The 19,082-nt window shown below is 33.9% G+C and overlaps 1 protein-coding gene across 6 annotated transcripts in view; it reads right to left on the bottom strand.

Moving 5' to 3' along the window:
- UTRN (utrophin) overlaps positions 1 to 19,082 on the bottom strand; it is a 510,071-nt gene that overhangs the window by 281,090 nt on the left and 209,899 nt on the right. For all 6 annotated transcript variants that reach the window (XM_066248060.1, XM_066248061.1, XM_066248058.1 and 3 more), the window contains 8 exons: positions 16,410 to 16,589; positions 14,908 to 15,036; positions 14,415 to 14,585; positions 11,776 to 11,937; positions 11,215 to 11,352; positions 7,950 to 8,141; positions 6,883 to 7,055; positions 199 to 349 (listed from right to left, as the gene is read on the bottom strand). In XM_066248060.1, coding sequence (XP_066104157.1) covers positions 199 to 349; positions 6,883 to 7,055; positions 7,950 to 8,141; positions 11,215 to 11,352; positions 11,776 to 11,937; positions 14,415 to 14,585; positions 14,908 to 15,036; positions 16,410 to 16,589 — 1,296 coding nt within the window. The remainder of the gene's footprint in view (positions 1 to 198; positions 350 to 6,882; positions 7,056 to 7,949; positions 8,142 to 11,214; positions 11,353 to 11,775; positions 11,938 to 14,414; positions 14,586 to 14,907; positions 15,037 to 16,409; positions 16,590 to 19,082) is intronic.

The raw sequence follows: 19,082 nt of genomic DNA, 5'->3' as shown, positions 1-19,082 counted from the left end.
GAACAAAAGTAGGCTTACAGTAATGAGTACAAGAAGTAGAGTTTATTCTTATATTATTATTTATTAATTAATAATATTATTTTTCATACAAACAACTGTAAACCTACTTTGCTCACCCTGTATTTTGTCCCTATGTTTGAAATATACCTTAAATACTACACAGGCCGGCAGACCCCACCCTCTGACGGGAAGACCCACCTGCTGGTGTGTCCGCGCTTTCTCTAAGTCCAGGCCGCCATCCGGAGTGAAGGCATCAGTCAGTAACTCTTCAGCTTCCGTCAGCCACTGAGTGAGGTCACTGAGGTCACAGTGGAAGTGTCCCCACTCTTCCACAGCCCTGTCAAAATAACTAGAGGGCAACAAATAAAATAAAAGAGGTTTCCAAATTTTCCAGGATTGTCTAGAAGTAATTTTTCTAAGGAAGTTCAAATCTCATCTAAACTGAAAGCTCCAGAGTCAGGGAATTCACAGCTCACTGCTCCACAGGATCCGTTCTCACAATGGATTACAGTCAGTGATTTTCTTTTTTAGAGAAATATGCATCATACCATGAGCAAAGCAGTCAGTGCACACACACACACACACAGCCATGCTTGCACATGCACACACACACACACACACACATCTAAGCTTGCACATGCACAAATACACACACACACACACACACACGGCAATTTATTAACTGAAAAGACAGCCTTTTCTGGCTTGGAATATCAAGACTGATTAGCTGCAGGCAGATCAACCACCCAGCTCTAACTAAATGCTTAATATTTCAAATACCATAAAATAGAAAATATGATTAATTACTTTAGTCTCTTAGGGAAAAATTATGGTGTTTTTCTTCCTGAATGCTTCATGCCCAGGTAGAACAAACTCAAAATGCCAAAACACTTTAACATTTCCTTTCCCTATATTATTGTCTATGTGATGGACTGAACTGTGATCCCTAAATCTCAGTGACTATATTTGAAGATAGGGCCTTTCGGGAGGCAGTTTTAAAAATAAGGTCATAAGTGTGGTGCCCTAGTCTTGCAGGACTGGTGTCCTAATACGAAGAGGAAGAAACACCAGAGACATCTTTCTGCATCAGAGAATGCAGAAGCTGAAGGCCATGTAAGGACACAAAGAGAAGGAGGCCACCTGTAAGCCAGTAAGGCAGGCCTCACACAAACCAGCCCTTTGGCAGCTTGGTCTTGGACTAACAGCCTCCAGAACTGAGAGACAAATGTCTGTTGATTAAACCACCAGACTGTGGCCTCTTACGATGGCATCCCAACAGACTAACACTCTGTGCAGTGACTCACCATGAGTGTCCCATTTATCTGTACAGTGTACAGTATGGAAGTGCCTACAAAACCCAGGCCAGGCAATGAGACAAAGGACTGCTGAGACACCTATTTAAACCTCACTCCTTTAGAAATAACATCAAGTCAGAGTCCAGTGCTTATCGTATTTGGAACATATAAACACATTTAAAAAGATACGTTTTGTTGCATTCAGATCCTAAAGAATGTCCTTCTGCCTCTTTGTTTAGATTAATGGTGCTGGGAGAGGTGTAGAAGATATCTCTCAGATACCTCTAAGATACCTCTGAGATTATAATACTAATGAAATTTTCACTTTCTACAATAAAAATATATTTTTAATAATAATAAAGTGATCCCTGATGTCACTAACTCCAAAATAATGTTTATATTTCCTTCTTCCATGAACATCATTTTGAAAAATTTAGTTAATATTTGTTGAGTGCCCCCAGGGAAAGCAACATTCTATTGGGCATGACAAAAATAAGAGTACTTCAAACAAAACACTGTGAGAAAATATTAAGACAATCTTTATAACTTTTGGTAAAAATGTGCAGAAACTAAATAACAACCACAAATTTCAACTTTTGAGATGCTGCAATAATAAACAGAAAATGTTGCTAGAAAGGCTGCTCCAAAGAGCTAAAGACATTGAGGAAATAAAGAGAAAACCTAATAAAGATCATTATCATCGTGACAACATAAATTTCAGGTGAATCTAAGAGGTATAGCTACAGAGTAAATAAGAGTTGTAAAAGAGAGATAGAGGGCACAATGTTCAGCTAGGATTCCCTAAGCCTTCCCCTCCTCTCTGACTACGGACCTCTCATGTGGAAGCAGCATGGAATCATGGGCTATGGACTCCCACAGAGTCAAAGGACTCCAAGTCCAAGCCTCAATCTAGAAACATACAAGTCAGCCTTCCCTAATATGGTAATGGGCCTTGATCTCTTTCCCCACAGACTCATCTCATCATCCAGGTCCCTCCTTCCTGGCAATGGTACCATCGTCTGCCTGAATCCTCAAGCCAAAGACGTGAGGCCATTTTTTTTACCCCTCCCTCTTTCTTACTCTAACATCCTATCAATCACATTTTGTTGATTCAACTATTTAATTTTCATATTTTTCTCTAGTCTCCGCTTCCCCAGCCACTGTCCTAATCAAGTTATCATCATGTGTCCAGCACAGATGGATCTCCAAACTCTCAGTTTTGCCCTTTAACCAACCTATTCTACAATCAGCAAACTATCATTCCCTTGTTAAAAGAGGGCAATGGCTCCCTATTGTTCTCAGAATTAAAGACATATTACTTAACACCATACACATGGTCCTTCTGAAATGGTCTCTTTAGACCTTTCTGGTTTCATCTCATTGTTATGAGTTTAAAGCTCTATAGATCTAATTTCATTTCCTCAAAAGCATCACACTCTCTCTTTTCTATGCATTGCTGCACTTCTTCTATTCCTTCTCCTGGCTACTTTCACAGTCTCCAAGAAACCTTCCCAGATCTCTCAGGGTCCCTAACATGGCCTCTTGCATTATTCCCATCACAGCACTAGGCAATGACTGACTGCCTGTCCAACTTTTTCCACCATATACCTTTGGATCCCGCCAAAAAAAAACCACACAACTGTATCTATTATTGTAGCTGTTTTTTAATCCTTTATAAGTACTTACCTGAAGCTGCACGTGCCTTACATTAGTTGGCACTCAATAAATATACATCAAATGAATGATGCATATATAGATGCATAAATCGGTATATAGAGATAGATGGATGGGTCAAGTTTTATAATAAAATTGAATTTTAAAAACTTTTTAAATAATGGAAAAATAACTGATGAGATTAAGAAAGAAAATTATTGGCCCTGGCCGGTTAGCTTGGTTGGTTAGAGTGTCGCCCTGGGATACCGGGGCTGCAGGTTAGATCCTTGGTCAGGGCACATGCAGGAAGCAATCAATGAAAGCACAACTAAGTGGAAAAACAAATGCATGATTCTCTCTCTCTCTCTCTTTCTCTCTCTCTCTTTCTAAATCAGTCAATTAAAAAAATAAAGACAAAATTATTACTGGCAGAAGATGGAATTCTGAGTCAGAATCAGCAACTGGGACAGTAAAGAAAGCAAACAAATATTAATCAAGTTTATATGAAACGAACAAAGAAAACTTTTTCGAACGGCAAGGTATTAGAATTAGGCCATCTGGAGAACACTGTTAGAAAAGCTTCTAAATTTAAGGTAAGTCTGAACTTTGTTCACACAGCAGTGAGAGTTACCAAAGAAGATATAGAGGATAAACATCTTAGAAGACACTCGTAGGAGAAAAGATAAATAAGGATCCAAGGATCCCAGATGAGAAGAAAGAAATAATTGGCTTAAAGAAAGGGAAGAAATATTGCAGGAAAGAGGGAGTTCCATTAGCTGTCTAATTTGGTTCCAAAATTGCTTATTTGGAAAAATATAAAAGGTAATGCCTCGAACCATCGCAAAGCAGGCATAAGGGAGTTCTCAAAGAAAGATAATCTATTTTATTTTCAGGATATTCATCTTACGTTTACGATGGGTCAAAGAAGTTTGAAACATTTTATTGGCAAAAAAGTACAGAGATCTGGTATAGACAAATGGACTTGGAGGTCACTCTGCTGTGATTCTGACTGATAACAGAAACCAGGAAAATAAAGGACATTTGCCATTGCTTTGATGTTTCATGAGAAGAACAGAATAGAAAGAAACTTATTGCTTATAAAATGCACATAGAGATGGAGAAAAATAAACATTTGAGGATAGGTTACGAAGATTGGGAGAGAAAAACAAAGCAAAACTGGGAATAAAAATAAGAAAATAGCAATTAATGCATCCAAGCACTGGGACAGATAAAATAAGAGAGACAACCTTTCCCAAAATATAACATAATAAACAAAGAAACAAGATAGTAAGAGACATGATAACATAAGAGAATATACTACAGTTCTGTGCTTAAAACTGTGAAAACTCCCATAGAATAAACTATTTTCTAAATGGTAACATTTTTATAATCAAGAAAATGGCATGAATGTCTGCAATCAACATTGCAAATCAACAATGTTCTTGAAGTTCTACTCCATTAGCCAGAGGCATATGTGCAAATAGAGGAGTTGGAAAAAAAAGTTATCATATGCAAATGATGTGTGAGAACTCTGACAAGGCTAAGGACATCAATGTTATGCGCAAACACAGACACACACGCGCGCGCGCGCGCACACACACACACACACACGGTGCAGAAGAAAGCTACCTCTCACCAACTCTACAATAACAAACAACAGTGAAAGCACAAACTATCAAGAGTAATGGTTCTGGGTACAAACCAACCTTAAAAACCCTTCTGAGGATACATAAAAGGACACAAGTAATGAGAGAAAGACTGCATTTCAAACTGATCATTTTTAAACCAATTACTAAAATTATTAAAATTTTACTGGAAGAAAAAACAAAGAAAACGTATAAATTTTAAAGTCAGAATAATTAGAGACAATTTACTGGATGAAAAAATATATAAGAAAAATACTATGGTATTAGCCGAAAACTGATGGTGTTAGGCAGAATTAGCAAAATTAAATAAATGTGAGCTATGACTGCATTTAAAATTATGATAAAGGAAATGTCACCACCAATAAGAAAGAGCTAAATTATTCAGCAAAAGTACTGAAAAAACTGGTTATTTTGTTTAAGAAAAATAAAATAGAACAGATTAGTATTTCTTATCTCAGGCTGCACAAAAAAATGAGACAAGGAGTGTTTAAAAACTAAAGAGGGACAAATATATATCCTACATAGGTGCAATATAAAACTGAGATTCATGGACTTAGATAAAAGTGAAGTGGTTACCAGGTAGACGGGATGTAAAGAGGGACAAACCTCTGGTGCGGAAAATGATTTGACTTTGGGTGATGGGCACCCAACACAATCAACAATTCAAATGCTATAGAAATGTTTACCTAAAATCTATGTATTCTTACTGATCAATGTCACCCCATTAAATTTAATTTCAAAATTCTAAAAGATCTAAAAAAGTAGAGATGCATGAACCCTTCTCTTGCTGCTGGAGAGTCAGTGTATTGAACCACCAACCTGGAGCCCTAACACAAAATATATTTTAAAATGAAATTCAGGTGTCTTAGTTATTAAATGTAAATTTTAAATAAAAAAAATTATTTTGAAGTGTGCATAAATATTTAACTAATATCACAAAAGAAAAAGTAATTTGTATGCATATAAACAAACCAAAATCACACAAGAAAAAGACTCACAAGATACAATTATATAAAATTAAACCAATACGTCAAAAAACACCATCAACAAAATTAGACAGTACATGAAAAGCTGTGAATAATTAAGCAATAAACAAAAAATATGAATAGTTAATATTGTTAATGTGGAAAAAAGGTTTTGCAAATAAATCAGTGAATAGTAATATCATAATAGAAAAAGAACAAAAAACATGACCTAACAACTGACAGAAGAAGTTTAACACTGGAGCCAATAAATGTATGTAAAAATATTGAAATCTCACTGATAATCAAAGAAATGAAAATAACTTTGAGATGCAATCTATCGCTATACAATTGGCAAAGGTCTTAAGAAGAAAAAGCCAACCTTTCATCGTTAACAGGGTTCAGTGAGGACTCTTTCACATATACCGTCGGCAGGGTTAATAATAATCAATTTCACAATGCGATGCAGAGCCTTAAGGTGTTGTTTTTTTTTTAACAATTTAGTCTTCATATAATAATCAAGACTGATTAAATAAAGGTATGCTTAAAGATGTACTTAAAACAATAGTCTCTAAAGGTACAGAGATGAATTTTTAAATCCATACAAAGAAATATACCAATAGGCCATTAAAAGTTATCTTTTCGGGGATTGTATAATCACATGAAATATGTAGGCTCAACCAAAACGAAACAAAAAAGGATGACAACATGATATCTAATTTCTATGGGTGTGCCTGTAAAGTTTTCCGGGGTATTTTTCTGGGTTAACTCTCTCTTATATAGTACTTTATACTGGACTATTTCACATCTTATTTTCCTTATTTGCCTTTCCACTACACAGCCAGCTACTGCCAAAAAATCTCATTTTTTATTCCTATCTATTAATAGAGCTAGTCCAAATCTAGAAATAAGAAGGCTCAGAATCATTGTATTAAACAGAAGGTTATTTTTTTTTTAAAAAGGGTTTGTGGTTATATATGGATTCCAATTATCTGTAGCTCTCTCTCATTCTCATTAATCATCAAATGTGGAGAAAGTGAACATTAATAAAAAGTCTTTTTAAGTTGTTTTAAGGAAAATGGACACTGTTTAGCTATTAAAAATTAAAGGTGCTTTCTTCAATTAGTAAGATATATTGCAAATGATCATCTACCTGTAATCTGTCCTCTTTCTCAAGGAATGACACTTCAACACAATTTATTAAACAGGTTCTATTCCAAGGATGTGGATCATAGTCTCATTAACCTTAATGTACCTATGACCTTTGTCGTGGCTCATGAGCCTAAATGATTCTTAAAATTAAACATTAATTTAATGTACACATACCCTTTACGATCACTGTACATTCTGTTAATTCTGTCCCATTTTGCATTCAGTTGAGTAAGTGTATCCCGGATCTGAATGGCTTCGGGTCCAGAAGCTTCAAGGATAACATCTGGTTGTTTTTCATGAATGATTGCGATCTGCTCTCCAAGTTTGTCCAGTTGGTCTTTGATAGTCTACAAATACATTGTCAGATAGTCACAAAATCCAGCAGGCCAAAAATTACATTGTGTAACACTTATTTAATGTATAATGAGATATAATAATTTTTGTTATTCAAAACTGTAAAACTTTAAAAAAGAATAATACCCTGTATTGGCCAAAATGTGATATCCCAATGGTGGGGAAAAATCTCACAGATGTTTCAACTGGCGTTTGTACAGGACATATAAAAAGCTTTAATAGTATTCTATAAAGGTAATGAAGCGTGTGAAGCTAAAATTACTTTTATTTTCAAATATCTAATAATGCTAATTTATGTGATAGAAACAAGCTCTCAAAACTATCAAATCCATCAGGAATTTTATTGTGACATTATACATAAGTGCAATCAGGTTATTTGAAAAAGCCTTGGTAAGATTTAATCGTTTAATGAATTAACTAAAAACTTCCAGATCCTTAATTAACTTACAATCAACATGCCATCCCACACCCAGCCACTGGCCATTGCTAAATTGTTATAGGTGGCAAGATTAATGCTGACATTTCACATCAACTGACAACCAAGTTTATAGGAAAGAAATATGGTTTGTGCAGGTGTTTGAAAAAACTACCTGTATAATTTTGTTAACTAGTGTCAACCCAATAAATACAATAACAAGAAAAAATGTCTGATGGTGTAAAGAATAACTACACACTTTTAAAAGTCCATATCTACTTTTTCAAAATTAAAATTTTTATAATATTTCATTGGTGAATACAGGAAAAATTTATTATTCATACACATTATTAATTCCTTGGTGCAAAATTTAAAAGCTATGGATCATCTTTATAGGCACAATGGCAAACTCCTTTCTTTTGTTCTACATTATTAACTGCAGATATTTCAAATGCCCTGCCTGGAGACTTACCTTCAGAGCGTCTTCCTGAAAAGAGAGGTCTTCAAACACAGCTGTGCTTAGCTCTGGACTATTAAGTGACAATTCAACATCATCCATGGAAATTAAAACTTTGTTAATTTCAACCAAATAATCCATAGGGAGAGGTGATGATTTAATTCCGGAAGCAAGTTGACCTGTTCTCCTCTGTTGAATAGGGATTGCCTGTAAAGCCATTAAAAAGAATAATAATCTCCATCTCATAAAACATCTCCACAATGAATAACAGCAAATTGAAAATAAAACAAAGGAAAAGAAAACAAATACATAAGATTATTCTGTGGAAAAGTGCAGTGCCCTGAACGAAATTTTTAAAAGTTAAGTTTTTAATTTGTTCTCTTTTGGCCCTGCTTTGCTATCTAAACCCTTAATCATCTCTATTCTAATTCTTGTCTGTAGCCTGCTCTTAAACAGAAAGGTGTCACCTAAGACCCATGCCACCTAAATGCGTGTGGCGAACAAGAAAGCCTAACAGGTTCTCTTCTGAGTTATGGAGGACAAGAGAATATGCTGCAAATCATAAAGTTCTACAAAAAAAATAATACACTTTAACCATTATTATTTCATCCATTTTTGGTATCTCACAATTATATTAAACACTTCTGGGCCTCACTGTTAAAAATGTAAATAAGTTAAAAAGGTATTTACAAAATAACATAAAAAATTTAATAAGGGTTTTGATTAAAATAACAAGCAGGTAATTCATTATATAATCTTAATCTTTGAATACAATATTACAGAACATGAATATCCTACATAAGACAATAGGTCCTAATATACTAAATTGAGACAAAATTAAGAGAAGCTGAGTGGACTACTTGTTTGCCGTAATAATTATATTTCCTATCCCTTCTAATCAATGCTTTCATAATAATAGTGTTCTCTGGGATAGACCACTCACTAGTCCTTAAGGCAGTGTTTCTCAAAGTGTGTGCGAGGATGCACTGGTGTGCCCTAGAAGATTTCCAGGTATGCCCTTTGGTATTCCAGAGAAATATGTGCCTGTTGGGGACCAAAAAACCAACAGGGTTTTTGGAGTTTAGATTTTGGGGGACAGAGGTGTGGGGAATTGGCTCTAAGCTGACAGTCTGCCCAACCCCCCACCTCACTTGCCTGATTAGGTTGCAAAAGACTGTTAAACTGTGGTGCTGGATTGTTTACACTACCCCCCATGTTCCCCAGAAAGAATGGAGGCAAGTTAAGATGATATGTATGGTAGGGGTTTTCTGCACTTGGTAAAATTCTTAGGTTGCCTTGGAAACATGATCAAAGATCTCATTGATTTGCTAATGGCCTCACTTTGCCCTATAAATAAGGCAAGATTAGGTTTTTGGGTATGCTTTGTTCTTGCCAGCAGCAATTACAGGGCCCTTCTGACCCAGTATTTTCTTAATTCCATATATTTTCATAATTCTGCACCATTTCTACTCGGGACCTGGAATTACTAGCTGTACTGGTTCGCGGCATGTGCCCAGATATAAAAATTAATATAGTTACTCTATTATACCATTTCATTACGGAAATGTCACTCTTTGTTACCACATCATCATTATATTTATTATTAACACATCATTATATTATTTTTAGATAAATATCCCCAAATAAAATGGATTGATTTCTCAAAAAGCATGATATTGAAGAATCCGATTCTGGAAGTGAGCAAAAGTGTAAATAAAATAGGACTTGAAGGCTGATGGGCAGAATTTAATTTATCGCATTTTCCATCACTTAACACTGAACAATATGATTGGATTAGAAACCCATTTATGAAAGCTTCAAGTGATTTTGGTTTAACATTAACAGAAGAAGAAGAACTGGCAGCTACATCCACTGATCGTGGATTGATGATTAAGCATAAGGAATTGTCTCTTGAAGCTTTTTTGATTTCTATAAAAGAAGAATATGTGGCAATATCTAAAAAAACTTTGAACATTTTACTACAATTTTCAACATCCTATTTATGTGAATTAGGATTTTCTACCCTTGACACAATTAAGAGTAAAAGAGAGGAATTCTTCAATGTATTGAGGAAATGAGAGTTTGCCTTTCAAATATATGCCCAAACATTGAAGAAATTGCTAGGACATATCAGGCTCATGTTTCTCATAAACACAAGAATGAAAAAACTTAACACATTCGTGCAGGGACCTGCTGAATTTACTAAATCTTACTAAGAATGTATCTATATATATAAAAAGATAATTTTTTGTTGTTTTATTTTTAACCCCTTTTTTACAAATTCTAAAAAGCATAACTCAAAAAATGTAACATAAAAATGTTTTTTAATGTCAGAATTTAATTTTGTTGTATTTATTCCATTTCATTACCATAAAAGCACACTTGAACTTTATATTTTTTCTTTAATATTTGACTTAAATATTATAATACATTTCTCAGAAATTTGTTATATAGTGTGCTTACAATTATTTGTAGAATTTTAAATGCGTCCTGACCTCAAAAAGTTTGAGAACCACTGCCTTAAAGAGTAGGTCTCTTACTTCTACATGGCTACAATTTAATAAATGCTGTCGACTACTTGCAAAAAGCCATAATTTATCTATTCATGAATTAAGGTAGTTTTCTTCATAGTTTTACTACATTCTTAAATTAAACTTCTAAAAATTATATTCATCTGAAAATTCAAAGGTCATAGTGAAATGATCATAAACACATGTTCATTGAGTTAGTGACCCTAAAAATGGTTACAATTCCTAAATGAAACCGAAACTCAAGACTAAAATCACCGAGTCCATAACATGGTGTTTGACCTAGAAGTCTTCATTTATTTGGAATAAGCACAGACCACTAGGGAACACAAGCACATTTACAATGTGCCTTGAAAAGGGACATAGAAGTAAATCTTTTTCTAGAAAACAAATCACAGCTTATTAATTTCACAAATTTGGTTACTTATAAACTAGAAATTTTTTTTGACATGTCCAAGCCTCTACAAAAAAATTACATATCCAAGAAGGAAGCCACTCCCAAAACAGATAGATCCCTTTTAAGGTTTAGTAAATTATCAGAAATCCAAAAGAGATGCCCAACAATCTGGTTTTATGCTTCTATTTTCTTTGACCCTTGCCCCACCTAAACAGATAAATATACCTAGCAATACACACTAGAAAGATAGTATTTCAACTGGCGTGCTTTGAGGTTTCCGTGAATACAACATCGAACGTCTGAAGGGCAGGGGCTGAATAAGTTCCCTGGAACAGATACTCTCCCAGGACAGTACCTTAGTTTTGTTGTATCTTGTGTGCAAAAGCAGTAACTGCAAACGGATCTTTTCTTTTTGATTATCCTCCATAGGCTGATGTAACATTTCTTCTCCTCTTTGTAGAACTTCCTCAATCTGGGTTCTTTCCTCGTCTATCTAAATGTTTAGAAGGAAAAAATTTACTCAAAGGAAAAATGCATAGGTTCACTTACCATCGGTTCCCAAGTAGGAGAACTAACTTACAAAGTATAAGTCAAGACCTGTTCATCTAAATTATATCCAATATAAAATTCATGTTATCCTTTAAATATTTCATATTTGATGTCAAAACATCTCACAAATAATGCTGGTTTAGCAGAAGTTAGACTGCATTAAAGCAAGATAATACTACTTTTAGTCAGAAAGTTCTATGTCTATATTTTTAAACATTACATAAATCAATTACATTGATACTCATCATAAAATCGTATTTGGACTGTTCTATCATGTTTGATATTTGGGTAGGTACCACTGATGCAAAAGAACTATTAACAGAGAAGAAGAAGAAGAACATCATGGTTTTGAAAATTCTGAACCAACCTTTTCATCTTCATTACTGGATTCCAAGTGTTTTTCCACAACTTGCAACATATGTTCTATGTCATTTTCTAATTTTTCCAAGTCAGAGACAGGCTCATCAGCCTCAAATGCTTCAGCGGTGACCAGACATTGGTATGATAATGGTTCTTGGCCAATTAGTAACTGTGGAAGGAAAAGTGTTCTTTGAAAAGATAGTCCTAACTTGACCTTCTGTCATCAATCCATGGGATGGAATGTCAAAAGGGGAACTGGACTGGCATTTATTTGAATTAACTTTACTTTCACTTATTCACAGCAATGATTTTACCAACTAAGCTTCCGTGAGTTGCCCATTTTCTCCAAACTCTAGCAAGGGATGTGAAGTAGTGTACAAATGACTTGCTGCCTTGAGAATGGTGCGGAGGATTCTGAGCCCACCATGAGCAGAGTAGGAAATAGAGCCATAATCCAAAAGCTATTCCTGCCATGGCCACAAAGAGGAAGGCCATGGACAGGTCTATCTCAAAGAAAGTCTTCCAGTTCCCTTTCCCTGGCAGAATTGCCCTTGGATTTTTTTTTTGCCCTTGGATTTTGATAGCCAAACTTCCCAGAAGTACATCGTTCTCAATGCAGTATTTTCAGGCAATTCTATTTAGAAAGACTTTATGTGACTAAACTCAATGTAACAACTTTAACAAAATGAAGTAGCATGCAGGAAAATGACACACAGTGCTTGCTCAGCATGGGGTAACTAGCACTCTGACATTGATATTGTGCTAGTATAAACAGGCCCAGACATTCTCTGTAAGATCACTTAATTTTAAACAGGACTTATCTATATAATCTATATGACTTTTGCAACAAAGAACTATAAGAATTGATCCTAAGGGTTTAATAAGAGATGAGCAAAAATACATACAATAAAAGTATTTGAATGAAGCAATTATTTATAAAGGCACAATAAAAATAGAAAACTAACTTAGAAAATTTTAACAGATCATACAACAAAATACTTCATAACCATTAACCATGTCAATAGAGAATATACAAAACAGTATAAACTCTTTGATATTTCAATGTCCCATATATATGTGAAAGATAGACAGGCATGCCAGAATGTTAACAGAGGTTATTTATGGGGGCAAAAACAATTCCTTTTCTTTGCACTTCCTCTTCATCCCTAGATCTTGTGCATTACTCTTTTATGTCAAGAAATGTCTCCCATAGAACTACTGAAAAAATAAATGAGCATAGGACAGAAGATAAGAAGGCAATGTCAATGCTAAGGAAGACAAAGGTTAAAGGAAGATTTTCATTTGTTTCCTTTAAACTGTGAATAATCTAAGTCCATTGACAAGTATGAAAGATAGAATGGTTTATTATATCAGGTATTTCAGATTAAAGCTGAGTTAGAGAATATTTTAATTCTGCAAAGAAGAGGATTCTTCCTCTTATTATAGTTTCAATATATGACTCTCCAGAGGTGGAATTAACAGAACACTCAAAAAATGCTTTCCAGCGGGGACAGTTGAGATTCTAAAAAAGCTCAGAATCCTATCTCAGAATAAACACCTGGTTTAAATACACCCCAGTGGCAGCTATGTTGTTGTGTTTTGTTATTTTTCCCCAGCAAACTATCCAAATGTTTTCGATAAATGAAATCATTGCTTCTGAGCACTAACCACATGCCAGGCCTTGAGATCACTGTAATAAAATGTTTCATTTCCACCCCTCATGGAACAAGGTAAGAAGAGAGAATAAGAAAGATATACAAAGAGAGAAAAATTACAATATGAATGCATAAATTAACACCTTTTTTTAGGAAAGCTATTTATCATCCTCATTTAAATTTATAAGTCCCTTTTTCAGATTTGTAAAACAAGGTGGTAGCTTTCTACATTCAGTCTAAAATGTGAAATTACTTGCAACTTTTAGAACTGTCAACATAAAAAAATGAGTTCAGTGTACAATGTGCAAAAATGTATAAAGTATAACTATAAAATGAATTTAATATGCATGCCTAGCTTGGAATTAGTCTCATTATTTTATAGCCAATTTTACCAATCTATTGAAGCTAAAACCTCTTCCCAATGGGTTATTTCCTTCAATATTCACTTCATATTTTCTCTGCTCCATATGCATAGTCACAAATAATGACAAATACAGGGGGGTCCTCGGGTTACAAACAGTTCCATTCCTACGACAGTGGAGTAATCTGAATTTTGGTGTAAGTTGAAACACACCCTAGCCTAAGTTACTTACCCATCCTAACACAGTTGTAAAATCATAATCTAGAACACAAAAACACAACTAAGCCACAGAAAAAGGAAAAAGACAGAAATATACTGTACTGTATACTGTACTGTATATTCTTCGGCCGTGTACAACCAAACTAATTCACCCACATAGTCCATAAGTACAATGCTAAACAGCGTAAGCTAAAACACTCACGTCTCAATTTTTTTAAGACTTTATGGGAGTAAGCATGGTAAACCAGAAACATCATATGTTGAGACCGTCGTAACCCAAGGGCCTCCTGTACCTCATTCAAAGAAAAATTTACTTTGAAAATGTTCTATTTATATACCACATAATCATCTATAATTTAGATACATGTTTATATGAAAAAAATAGCTTTTTATAAAAATACAATTGCTCACTTTGGCACTTTTGATGTGTTGAGACACCTTTTCAAAGTTTCTATTCAGTTCAGCTAATTTGGGTTCCACAAGCTCCCTGCTTGAGCCTCCGCGAGCATTCATCAGAACGACGGCTTGGTCGTGCACACTCTCAACTTGGAGTCTGGCATCATCCAGCTCAGACAGCAAACGCTAATTGTAAGGAAACACAGAATTGTCACATGGAAAAAAAATCAAAACCAAATGTGGGTGCCATGCTAACTCAGAATTAAAAGTAGTTTAAATAAATGTTTGGGATTCCTAATAAGAGATTTTAATACAGTCAACTTGCATAAGAGGTACTCATATATTATGTCTCATTTAAGACTTCAGTTTCTCCCACCATAATAAATGCTGATCAATCTACTGCCCAGGAAGAGCTGTGAGCACAAGTAACTTGGTGCATTCCACAAAAGAAAAGCCTAGAGAAAAACCTTCCACCCCCGGAAATATTACTGGTCTTCCACATGGCTACCTTCACAATTTCTTCCTGTTTACTTGCTGGTTTCTTTTCAATCTCATCCAGTAGAGCTTCAGCTTGATAAAGCCAGGTACTTATGTGAGCAACATTTCCATCAAATATTTCCAACTGGTTCTGATGGCTCTAGAAGGGAATTAATAAAATGCTGAAACAATTCTATGAAATATTTAAGATGATAGTCTTCAAAGAGATTTAAAAGACCTTCAAAGAGCTAATTATATGTTGAATTTAAAGGGCTTCCACCTTCCTGCAAAGCTCTTCCCAGTGAATAAATCCTTATTCCTAAAAATGCACAGCGATAGTTAAGAACTTCCTAATTTTGATTGAGACCTCGGTACAATAAAAAGTTAAGAAAGAATAAAAGATAACAAAAACAAATACATAAAATATTTAATGATCATAATCTATGAGCTAAGAATTTCACATTGATTATACCAACTCTGTTGGTATGTTCTTTTATTCCCATTCTATATATAGGAAAATTAAAGTTTAGTGACATTACATAGATCACACCCAAGGTTATGCAGATAATAAATTATGGATGAACTCTGGAATTAAATCTGACAGATCGCAGTGTAAGCCCATAACCTTCAATGCCCTACACATTCTGACTGATTTCAATAAATGCTCAAATACACAATAATTTTTTTTCTGCCTCTATCCATTGCCTAGCAATTCTATGAATTTGTGAAAAGTCCTATCTGTTATGTCAGAAAAAAATAATAATTTATAAATGATAACTCCCTCTAAAGGAGCTCTACTAACAATATTCATATTAAATATTAAATATGAATATTAATAGAACAGGAACAGAAAACCACTATGAAAATTAAGTAATCACTACATGAAGTAATTAATAGTGCAGTGATATAAGCAAAGACTAAGAACATACAACACCTAACAATGATCATAATCATCACATAAACTCTAAAATTAGTTAAGGGATAGTTATATAAGAGATTTACATATTTTATGTCATTTAGTCCTCACAAAAACTGTATGAGGTGGAAATGATAACAATGCCCATTTTACATATGAGAAAACTGAGACAGCATTTAGGTAACTTGACCAATGTCACCAACTAGTCAAAATTTTTACTTAGGCCAGCAGATGCTAGAGCCTGTGCTCTTAACTAGTAGTATACTATTATTAGAACATTATAAATATCATATATATATAGTTTATAATAATATGAAAATTAAATACAATATTAAATTATTAAAATGTAACAAATGGGTAAATTTACTAAGATATTAAAGTATCCATTTCTATCTGTATCATAAGTTGTTTACTACTTAAGAGGCATTTTGAGATCTTTCTAGTTATTATCTTTTCAAAGGAAAATAAATAAATCAAATGTAATATAACAAAATTAATTCGCCAGCAAACATGACTGTGACATGGAGAAGTCGTCTTTGGAATTCTAATCAAAGCTGCACTATTTCTAACTAACTGAAGGAGGGCAGATTTCATCATCATCTCTTCCGGGAACATACCAGCAGGCTGCTGCACCAATCCTCGGTCCAGGTGCGGACGCGGCTCCACCCTGCGTTAAGGACACACAGCCTCTCCTCCAACACGGGCGCGCTGCCCTCGATCAGGTTCTGGAGGGCAGCGCTGCTCTCTGTGATGGTGTTTAAATCAGCTTTCTTCTTTTCCAGATCCTTCAGAATATTCTAGAAAAGAATAATACCAAAACCCACATCATCTTTCAGATCATTATAACAGTGTATACAACCTTAATTTTTTAAAAAACTTTCCTTCCACATACTCCCTAGAGAGCTTGTGATTGCCAAAGGTTTACAAAGCTCCATAACTTATTAACATGTGACAGTGCTTAAGCTGCTAATAAAAATTAAAACAATTAGTTATGCAAATACTAAGAAATGGTATTAAATTTAGGTATGAAGAAGGTAATTGTTTATTTCAAGTGTAAATCCTATTTATCACACACAAACACTAATTATCTTCATCATAACTCCAGATGTAAAGGATCAATTTTAATTTTTTATAACTACAAGCTGGCAAATTAGAATTATCCCAGAACTCACAATTCTAAAAAGTTCATAATAAACTTATTTCCTTGATTCCTACACAAGACCACTAATGTCTACCATATTTACTTGTAAATACTAAATCCTATAACTAGATGACTTAACATATAATTTGCTATATAATTGCTTCAAAAATATTTCATCATCAGTAAATCGAAAGAATCAGCACTTCTAAGCTTTAGTCTTACAATTGTCATAATACGCAAGGGTCATACTCTGGATGGTATGATGACAACTTAATTCTCGTGTTCATAAATTGGAGGAGGCACGGTGTATAGTCAGAGAATTACAGAGAGGACATTGTGTTCCAAAATTTAAACTATAATGCTCTTTCAATCAAAAAGTATCATGTGCATATCTAACTGACTATTGTTGAACCTTTATTAAATCAACATTTAAGCAAGTTCTTGAAAGAAGCTCAAGTCTACATTTAATCTCATCCCATCATTAAATCACATTTAGGAATGCATAAAGACTGCAAATTCACCAACCAGTGAGTCAAGATTTAAATGCTTGGAGGGCCATGACAATACTGATATTTTAAAAGGCACTAAAATGTTTCTCTCAGTGTCCTTCTCCACAGAGAGGAAAGAAACAGAACACCCACAGCCATGGTTCCTGAGGCTAAGGCTTCCTGCATTCCTTCAGTGGTTATATACCTACTGACGAGTCTTTAAGAACTACAAGAAAGAATTAACTACAAGTAATTAAACTGAAACAGTATACATGCTATCTATACTAACAGATTTCATTATGAAGAAAATGACTACATTGACAAATATGGCATTTAAACTATAGAATAAAAACACTACATTCAGGAAAGAAAATGCTGTTTAAATTTTGCATTGAAAACAATTTTACTTATTTTTGAAGTGCAAATACATTAAAATGTTATGAAATATGCATGTTTCTTAAACCTGAAAACACAACTTTGAAAAAGTGGGTGATTATGTTACATACTAAGGTTTCATTTGATTTACTCTAGAGAAGTGAATGTTCAATGAATTCATGATTTGTCTATACCAGCTTCGTTATTTCGAATCTGAAATCAGGCCAAATAAAAATATAAGAGTGAGTAGTTTCCGAAAAGAGAAACTTCTTATTTGTTTTTACCTGAAAAATTGATTGAGTTTATATGTATACAAAGATGAATGACTAAAAATTAGATATGCAAAAACTAATAACATCTATGTATCAGCTATAAGCAATTAGTAACAAAAGAGGAAAGGCATACTTTTTACAATGTATGAAATAAATAAGTATGAATAAACTGCTTTGCATTTATATATAAAATGTTTATAAAGAAAATAAAGCATTATCTAGGGATGTAAAGGATTTGGAAGAAAATGAGACATACCGCGTAACTAAAAAGTCATAACAAGGATGTCAATTCCCCTCAAAACAGATCCATAAATTTAAGGCAATTCAAATCAAAATGGCTAACAATTTTTTTTAAGAATTTAAGAATAATAATTCAAAATTCATACGATTGTATACCAAAAAAAGAAAGCATAAAGACAGGGTCCATTAAATACATGTTCAAATATATTACAAAAACAAACAGTTAAAGAGCTGAAGAACATTACAGTGTCCAATCAGTAAATCAGAAAAAAAAAATCAACTGCAAAAAAAAAAAAAATAGATCAAGTTAGCATATCAAATCAGTGGGGAAGGGATACTACTCAACACACTGAGATAACTGGGTAAATAACTACATACAGTAGTTGGATAAAAGGTTAGAGCCTTACCTCATTATATACACCAAAATAAATTCCAGAAGGATTAAAGCATTAAAGATAAAAAAGATAAAACTATAAAAGAGCTAGAAGAAAATATAAGTAAATAATTATATAACTTTGGAGTAGAGATGGCCTTTCTAAGCACTAATGGTATGAATTATGAAGAAAAGGATGATTTTACTCTTTCAAAATATATAATAACAGTATTTTTCAAAATATATACAGAATAGAAAGGGAACTACAGTGACAAAAAAATGTATTGTTTGCAACAATAGACAGCACACAATGCATTAATAGTTCTAACAAGTAAAGAGCTCTAAATTAACAAGCCTAACTGGTGATAGAAAAATGGTCAGAATCACAATAAAAGGCAATT

This window comes from Saccopteryx bilineata, chromosome 12, assembly GCF_036850765.1.
Source record: "Saccopteryx bilineata isolate mSacBil1 chromosome 12, mSacBil1_pri_phased_curated, whole genome shotgun sequence".
Lineage (NCBI taxonomy): Eukaryota > Metazoa > Chordata > Mammalia > Chiroptera > Emballonuridae > Saccopteryx > Saccopteryx bilineata.
This window is presented reverse-complemented; position numbering and strand designations above follow the sequence as displayed.